General features: G+C 40.4%; 1 protein-coding gene across 1 annotated transcript; it reads left to right on the top strand.

The window, feature by feature from the left end:
* Positions 1–523: 523 nt before the first annotated feature.
* Positions 524–8954, top strand: LOC124692226 (long chain acyl-CoA synthetase 4-like). The gene is made up of 19 exons (XM_047225543.1): positions 524–690; positions 1784–1847; positions 1949–2038; positions 2256–2312; positions 2463–2511; positions 2896–2972; positions 3517–3556; positions 3643–3737; positions 4063–4230; positions 4314–4424; positions 4505–4592; positions 5674–5740; positions 6124–6199; positions 6293–6410; positions 6856–7101; positions 7496–7635; positions 7812–7994; positions 8089–8208; positions 8610–8954. The coding sequence occupies exons 1-19, from the start codon at positions 539–541 to the stop codon at positions 8643–8645; spliced, it is 1977 nt and encodes a 658-aa protein (XP_047081499.1). The 5' UTR covers positions 524–538; the 3' UTR covers positions 8646–8954.
* The last annotated feature ends 319 nt before the right edge of the window (positions 8955–9273 follow it).

The raw sequence follows: 9273 nt of genomic DNA, 5'->3' as shown, positions 1-9273 counted from the left end.
ACGGATACATTTTGCCCCAAAATGGGTGAGGTTGATTCATGTCCTTTTTATTGCGGGTGCAAAGGAACATCATCATGTCAACATCAAAATTATAACAGGATTACGACGGAAAAATGCAGTGCCCTTTTTGGGCATGCAGCCCCATTCAAGACCATCTGCAATCTGCAATCCTCTCGAATTGAATTGGTTCAACTGCTTTGTCCAAAATGAAGAGAAAATAATGTAACGGGGGAGCTGATGACACCAATTATTCTGGTCCACAAGATGTCACGCGAGTCCATGTAGATACGTCTGGTCTGGATGAGCGACCATCTGAATCTTGCACGCGCTGGCTGGCCGGCCGCCTGCCCCACCAACCAGCTGATTACGCCAACCCGCCTACTGTCGCTGCCAGGTGGCCCCATCTCCCCACCGTTTTCCGCTTCACCCACCCCACCTACTAATCAAATTCTATTTAGCCCCTCCGTCGCCCACGCCTCTTTCTGTTTCAGTCCATCGCCAAGCTCCGAGAGACTCCGAGCGAAGCACGAGAAGACGGATGTCGGAGATGCAGCACGTGGTGAAGGTCGACGAGGGCGGCCCGGCCGCCGACGGCCGGCCCTCCGTGGGTCCCACCTACCGGAGCGCCTTCGCCCGCGACGGCTTCCCGGCCCCCGTCCCCGGCCTCGACAGCTGCTACGACATCTTCCGGTGAGCTCTCCCTCCATCCTCGCTCTTCCCTAGTTCCGTGCCGTTCCCGCGGTTGCTTGCTTGCTTCCGTGCTCCGTTGATGATGCGCGGGGGGAATGGCGGAGGGAGCATCCTCTCGGACTGTTTCTCCTGGTGGCGCGCGCTAGTCAAAGTATTCGGTGCGCTGATTCTTCTGTTCATGCAGTGCAGAGCATGTTTTTTCTTTTGTAGTAGTACTACTACTACTCCGGTACTCCCTCCGTTATTGGTCGCTGTCCTGCTACATGGAGATTGCTCGGGTTGGATACGCCTAGTTCCCCTTTGCCTGCCTCATCACATCTGCTAACTAATTGCTCCAACCCTATTTTTTTATGGCACTTATGTAACCGTTGTTCGGCATATGCTACCCTGGGGATTTTGTCTCCCCCACCCCAGCATTAAAACCATATATACTATTCTGTACGGCATTTACACCCACGATCAAAACTGAATTTCCGATCTAATTGTCCTTTTTTTCTTCCGTTTGTGCTTACTATGTCGGATTAGTAATTCGCAAATTTTCACCTTCTAATAAATCTGTTAGTCAGTTGCGGGAAAGCATCACATGACTCGATGTGAAGATGTCATCAAACTGAATTGAATTTCTGCGTACTCGTGGGTGGTTATGCTGATGTCAGATCGGTCAATGGTCTCTGGTTTGTTAACTACCAAGGAAATTCACTGAGCAGGATGGTCCTTTGCATTTTGACTGCTGACTTGCTTCTGAAATTCTTAAATCTGGCGACTTGTTTATGTGTCCTTTTTTCCCTTCCGTTTGTGCTTATGTCGGATTAGTAATTCCCTTTTTTTTACCATCTAAAACTGTTCATCAGTCGCGGATAGCATCACATGGTTGACCACGCAAACATGTGATCAAATTAAATTAATTCGTGGGTGGTTATGCTGATGTCAGATTGGTCAATGGTCTGTGGTTTGTTTCGGGTTAGTTAACTACCAAGGAAACTCCTTTGCAGTTTGGCTGCTGGCTTGCTTCTAAAATTCCTAAAATCTGGTGAACCCTTTGTCTTTGTGAGTTTATTCAGTTCCGAGTTTCAATAATGTTTTTCATAAACAGAATGGCCGTGGAGAAGTATCCAGACAACAAAATGCTTGGCCGCCGTGCGATCGTTGACGGGAAGGTACCATTCGGTTGATTACTCCATGTGCAACTAATACTCCCCTGAAATAAACCTCACTAGAAACCTGGCTAAAACATGATTTGTGTGCTATAAACAAATAGGCTGGTGCATATGAATGGAAGACATATAAGGAGGTGTTTGGCATTGCGAGCAAAATTGGTAACTCTATTAGGAGCTGTGGACTCACAAAGGTTTGTTCCCTCATTTCTTATGCATTTACTGTTCTATTCAGTCAGATACTAATTTACCTGAACATTTTTCAGAGCGATGTCATGTCTTTTTGTCATCTTGAATGAACACATGAATTAAACATTATGTGAACTCTTTATTTAGCTGAGGGTTCATGGTTAAACTGGGATCATGTCATTTTGTGCTGACTAAAAAGGTTTAAACTGGATAATTATGCAGGGTAGCCGTTGTGGTATATATGGTGCTAATAGTCCTGAATGGATTATCACAATGGAGGTAAAATCTTGTACTACTGGATGCAGCATTTTAATCATTTTGCAACAAGTAACTAGTGTTGGACTTCTTGTCGAAGCAATCACGAGCACTATGTTTTACATGTATCTGTTACCAACTTACTAATTCAGTTGCAATTTTTATCCGTTGCAGGCTTGCAATGCCCATGGAATCTACTGTGTTCCATTATATGACACTCTTGGTATATATCTTGACATCTCCATTATATGGCACGAATGAGCTTATATTTTTCTGTTCAGATACTTCTTCTTAGTTGCCTTTTCAGTTTTATGTCGTTCCTTATCTTCTCCTCGAGAAATGGTTCTCAATATTCATATGCTTGCATTATGTAAGGTTTCTTTAACCCTGACCAAGTGCTAATCTCATCTTAAAAAAATGTAATGAAAGCCCTACGACATATTTAAAACATACTGCAAACTAGTTATCTTATATGTGAGCAGAGCACTAAGCAGTTAGTCATTCTTAAGTACTGATCCTTTCCCCCAGATGGAACATTACAAACATATAAAAGAAACAACAATAATAGTACAGTTCAACCTGCTTATCGAAAATGCTCTTTCTGTAGGGGCTGGTGCGATAGAGTTTATTTTGTGCCATGCAGAAGTTGAAATTGCTTTTGCAGAAGAGAAGAAAGTTGATGAGGTATGTTTCCTTCATTATCTAACATCTGAAATTTCTATGCTTGCAATATCCCATGAACTACTCTTTTGAATATTTGGTATCCATGTCTTTGCTTAGAGGAAGACACATGTTGACTCCTATTTGGTTGGTGCCTTAGGAAGTTGGAAACCCATGCATCTTAATCCATGACCTACAAATCAGTACATCAATTCTATTCTGTATCTCTAATGCCTTGTTTTGGTAGCCAAATCCCAGACAAGCCCAATTCTTTTGGGCTGGGACCCTGCTGGTTGGGGTCCAAGCAAACAAGGTTTCACAAATTTCTTGTACCAGTTATGCTCTGTCAGGTTCCACAAGCTCTTTGCATTAATTGAAGTGGTGATTCATAGTAATAGAAAACATTCTATTTGTCAACACTATTTTCTTTTGTTGAGCAATTGCCTTGTTTTAGCATATTTTTATTTACTGTCTATATATATTTTGGGCCAACATTAAGACAATTGTGAAGCAACCATGCTAATGTGTATCCTGTTATTACTGTCCATCTTTTATCTCAATTTTGCAGCTCTTGAAGACATTTCCCAAGTCAACCGAGTTCTTGAAAAGTGAGTTTCACTCATTCTAGATAGCTTTCATCATCTAATACCAAATTGTTTCTACCGCGAGAATAAATATATAATAATGTTTGTAGCTATTGTGAGTTTTGGCAACGTGACTCAAGAACAAAAGGAAGAAGTTTCCAAGTGTGGACTGTCAATATACTCATGGAATGAGTTCCTTTCTTTGGTAAGATAGGTCACAAGCTCTGCATGTTGGTTGTGTTGAATACTATTTCTTAAAAATATGAATGTTTACTCATGGCATGAGTTTCTTTCTTTGGTAAGATAGGTCACAAGCTCTGCATGTGGGTTGTGCTGAATATTATTCTTAACCATATGTTGCTAGATATCCTCAGAATTTCATATCTTGTTTGCCAGTTGTGCTTGATCACACAGTACAATTTCAAACATGACAATTTCAATTTTCTAATTGATGTAAAATATTTTACAGAGACAGTCTTAAAAACACAGTTATTAACTATAGTTGTTTCCTTGTGGCATCTTATCTGCAGGCAGGTGACCAAGAATTTGATCTTCCAGTGAAGCAAAGGACAGATATATGTACTATAATGTATACTAGTGGAACTACTGGTGATCCCAAAGGTGTGCTGATCTCCAATGCGAGCATTATCTGTCTCATCGCAGGTGTAGACCGTCTGCTTAACTCTGTAAACGAGCGGGTAAGATGCCAGCAGCCATTACATCATGTGATTTTGCCTCTCCAGTAATTAACCTTTAAATTCTTACTCTTTGATAATCTCAGCTGGAGGAAACCGATGTTTACATGTCTTACCTTCCTCTTGCTCATATCTTTGACCGAGTTGTGGAAGAGCTGTTTATGTTCCATGGTGCATCTATTGGATTTTGGCGTGGGGTAAGCATCATTACGTGTACACATAATACCTCTTGGGGTATTTCTTTTGGATCTTTGTTGACATTTAAGATATGGTACAGGATGTTAAGTTACTGGTTGAGGATATTGGGACACTGAAACCAACTATCTTATGTGCTGTTCCACGTGTTCTTGATCGGATATTTTCTGGTAAGGGTCTACTTCAATCACTTATCAAATCTATTTATTATTAAAACAGGGTTAAAAAGTAGTTTCCACGTCCTCTACTCTGAGAGGCTAAAATTCCCACATTAATTGAGGAAAAAGAGGGAGAGAGACCACCACTGCTTATTTTGGTGCAGACTACAGAGAAATGAATATGCGTTCAGACCACTAGAGTTGTATTAGACATATGACTATATTTCTGATTGTAATCATTGTTAGTTCAGCACATTTTTCAAATATAGACATATGTATGGGGAGTATGTATCACTCATATACCACTTATACGCATGTATGGTACTGTACTCATTTCTCATTTCAAATATACTCCATTGGTAATCACTAGATACTCCCAAGTGGTTTCCATGAAAATTGCCATTGCAGTCACTATCTTGTAGCATAATCTGCGCATATACTTGTTCTTTTAAATAAAAGGAGTATAGTGCAAAAGTCAACTTATGTACTGTAATATAGCCTACAGTTGTGCGGGAATTGGGCTAGCTAGCTATTCGAGTCCCATGGTTTGTTTCCATGGGCATATTATGAGATATTTAATTTAATTTGTGAAGCAGCAAACTAGTAGATTATACTGTGTACATATATTGTATGATCAGTTTTTTTAAAGATAAACAAATAAGCCAACCTATACATTAAAAAGTTCATCTGGATGTGTTTAAACTCTGTTGTTGTCCTTTGGTTTGCATTGGTTTTGTTGGCTTTAACTGGCTGGCTGGCGCAGTAACTTCTTTAGGTATCTTAGTCAGATGGCCTAATCAATAATCAATCTTTTGTGCATAGCCTATGATGGCATGGAATTACTGAGTTGACTGTCTTAGCTCTTGTTTTATCACAACTATGGATTGATTCTCTGGGCTTCCGTAATATGAAGAATTGGCATTCGAGATTGTTTTATTCACTGTTGTATGTTCATGCATTAACTTGGTGTATAGTTTTTGCATTATCCATTGCTGCATTCTGCTTCTGCTGTTCCAAATTTAAAAGATTTGGAGCTGACGCTGAGATCCAAAGTTCACAGAATGTTTTTTTCCTTTGCTTTACACTTCTTTAGGGCTTCAAGCTAAAATTTCAGCTGGTGGTTTCATAAAGAGCACAATGTTCAATCTTGCATACAAATTGTAAGTTTGCTTATCTCAAAGTGTTTTTTTTTGCGTGGAAGCGTAGAATACTTACTTGCACTCTTAATATCACAAACCCAATATTTCTTCTCAAGCGCACTTCATGCCAAGTTTGCAATTACTAAGTGTGGGTATCCACTGGAGAACCCAGGATTGGACCAAGTGGAGTACTAATCCTGGGCTCTGAGGTGCATGTCTGTTGCGATTGAGATTGGGCCAAAACATCATACTTACTCCCTATTTTACCGTGGGCTGGACTGGGGCTACAGCCCTTGTATCCCTGGCCCTAGGCTAGCGATAGTTCTGATCGCATCATTAATTTACATCATTAAAGAACTCACCTGTCACAAATCCAAGTATGACGTACGCTTTGTGTTTTCCAGCAAGCAATTTAGAATGATGAGGGGAGCTAAGCACACTGAAGCTGCTGCAATATGTGACAAAGTAGTTTTCAGTAAGGTACTTCATCTTAACATTCACTGCTTCTTTATTATGTATGCTGTTCCCAGTTTGCTGCGTTCATATTTTAGAAACTGTATTCATCACACTCAGGTGAAAGAAGGTCTTGGAGGAAATGTTCGTGTTATTTTATCCGGAGCGGCCCCACTTGCCACTCATGTGGAAGAATACCTGCGTGTGGTGACATGCGCACATGTTTTACAAGGATACGGTACTTCTTTTTTAATCCTCTCGTCATATGAAACAATTAAATTTTACTGTTATGATTGGTTCAAATTGAAAGATTGCCTGATATTTCTGCTCTACTCCGATTATTCAGTAAACTTTATTAAATTAATCGTATGTATTAGATCTACCGTTTTGAGTTTAATATAACGGTATAACCATGTAATGGGCCCACGACTTCATACTTTACACGTATATATATTGCTCATGTCATCAGCATGTTCTCTTTTTATCAATAACTAGTGTAAATCTGTCAACAGAACTTAGTGCAAGATGCACTATTTTAAAACTGGTTCACAACAGAAAAAAGGGTTGTATATGTTCTTTTGCTTAAATCAGGTTATAGTCCTTGATCTGCATAAGCTGATGTTTTCTGTTCATCTTTCTTCTCCACTTTAACTACTTGTTCCCTATGATTTGTTCTCCTCTAGGTCTCACGGAAACATGTGCTGGATCCTTTGTCTCGCTACCAAATCAGATGTCCATGATAGGGACTGTTGGTCCTCCAGTGCCAAATATTGATGCCCGTCTCGAATCTGTCCCTGAAATGAATTATGATGCACTTGCAAGCACACCCCGTGGAGAAATCTGCATCAAGGGAGAAACATTATTCTCAGGGTACTACAGGCGTGAAGACCTTACGCAGGAGGTTTTGGTTGATGGATGGTTCCATACAGGTACATCTCGCCTTGCCTTTTTAGTGTTTGAATTGTCATATGCTTTTGCTATACAATCGCTGCAAAAGTAAAGAATGAAACATAAGCTTTGCCAAATGACTAGCATTTCTTCCTCTCAGTAGCTCTAAATATTTTGATCTCTAAATATGTGGCAGTATCGGTCCACACGGTAATGAACATAATGAGGCTAAAAGTTGAAGATCACAAGTCGTTGTTACTCACTTTATCCTGCATAACAGTACAATGGAGATCACATTTGGTGTGTTCGTATTTTAATAGTAACCGTTCGAAGCAGAAAATCACTGTAGTAACTAGTCGTGTTATTGACACAAACTGTTCTATATTGTCCCTTATCACAAGTGGAGATTCAGAACATAGTCTTTTCTGCTTACAGGAGACATTGGTGAGTGGCAACCTGATGGAAGTATGAAAATCATAGATCGCAAAAAGAACATCTTCAAGCTTTCACAAGGAGAATATGTGGCAGTTGAAAATTTGGAGAACATTTACGGTGTCGTTTCTGCTATAGACTCGGTATATAGCTCAGTTTTCTAAATTTATGTGCTATTTCATTTATTTCTGCAGCATTGTTCTTTATTTAATAAATGATCAATATGGTTTATGCATGCTTCATTCTATTTATTGTTTCCAGCACTGTTGTGTTGAAATAATCTGAAATATCTGCTTAAATTTTGTAAACATTTGTCCAGATATGGGTATATGGCAATAGTTTCGAGTCATTCCTTGTTGCCGTAGTCAATCCTAACAAGGAAGCTCTTGAGAGCTGGGCTGAGGCAAATGGAATCAGTGGTGATTTTGAGGCACTGTGTGAGAATCCAAAAGCAAAAGAGTACATTTTGGCAGAACTTTCAAAAACAGGAAAAGAGAAGAAGGTTAGATAGTTATCGTTTTCCTGTTTTGCTATTTTTGTAATGATATTCAAAGCTTACTGCAGTGCACACCCTAACTTTCTATATCTTTCTGCAGCTCAAAGGTTTTGAATTCATAAGAGCTGTACATCTTGACCCAGTACCGTTTGACATGGAACGCGACTTGATCACTCCAACATATAAAAGGAAGCGACCACAATTGCTCAAGTACTACCAGGTATTATTGTTGTGAGCCATGTTCAGCGTAGGTTGTGTACATGCATGGATGACTTGAGAAATTTAGTTCATGCACTGGCAAAATGGAAAGATAATAATTAATCATAATGAATGGGGGTGCTGGAACACGCAACGGATAAAAGTCTTAGAACTACGGTAGAAGAATCAGCATGATCAAGATATGATATGCATGACATGGCAACGATTGTGCAATGCAACTTATCCACATTAAGCGAAACCTTTATTTGCACCAACAGAAAACCTAGCCAATGAATGAATTCTTGATACTTCTGAAGTTACTACTGTTTTATTACATCGGCACTATTTTGGTCGTTCATGGTGCTCTGATTCCTTCTACTACAAGAGGATATCAATCAGCTCTAACCTTGCTTCAATTTGCAGGGCGCGATCGACAACATGTACAAAAGTGCTAAATGAGCTCGTCACTCCTTCTAAAAGAACACTTAAAATCAGGAGTACCAGCACTGAAGGATCCGACAGAAGAACCAAACCCAGAAGTGCTACGTTATGTTGTGTATATATTCATATTTTGGATGGAAGAATGATGTAACAGCGTTTTAGAAAACTTCGTTGCCGTATGTGGCCAAGTGGTTAATGCACTAGCATGCACTTCCAGTTGTTTGAGCTCTGGAACTGCCATATTTTTCAGTGACTGACTAGCAGCTGAAAAACATGTTCCGAGTAAATTTTAAAGGTTTCGATGCTCAGGTTGCCCTTTTCTTCTTACTTGCACCGTTTGTTGAATGCTAATTTAGTCTGAGCTGGAGGAATACATTTTGTTCATCTAAACCTTTGGAAATACTGAAGGGTGGGCCTGGTGCAGCGGTAGAGCCTCACCGCTTGTGACCGAGAGGTCCCAGGTTCGAGTCGCGGTCTCCTCACATTGCACTTCGTAAGAGAAACTCTAACAGAGCCCGTAAATCCTGCCGGAACCGAACTTTTCCGGCGGATTTACGGGTTTGGGCCGAAACTGGCGCAGATCAGCGCCCGAAAAAGTGGGCTGGCCTGAATCGAAAGTTCGGGGGCCCGAGAAATCCCCCGCACG

Source organism: Lolium rigidum, chromosome 2, assembly GCF_022539505.1.
Source record: "Lolium rigidum isolate FL_2022 chromosome 2, APGP_CSIRO_Lrig_0.1, whole genome shotgun sequence".
Classification (NCBI taxonomy): domain Eukaryota; kingdom Viridiplantae; phylum Streptophyta; class Magnoliopsida; order Poales; family Poaceae; genus Lolium; species Lolium rigidum.
The sequence above is the reverse complement of the archived record's forward strand: the minus strand, read 5'-3'. Positions and strand labels throughout refer to the sequence as shown.

Coding starts and splice junctions, on each gene's coding strand:
- LOC124692226 (XM_047225543.1), top strand. CDS start 539: ATGTCGGAGATGCAGCACGTGGTGAAGGTCGACGAGGGCGGCCCGGCC. Junction 2,039..2,255: donor GGAGCTGTGGACTCACAAAG/GTTTGTTCCCTC, acceptor ATAATTATGCAG/GGTAGCCGTTGTGGTATATA. Junction 2,973..3,516: donor AAGAGAAGAAAGTTGATGAG/GTATGTTTCCTT, acceptor TCAATTTTGCAG/CTCTTGAAGACATTTCCCAA.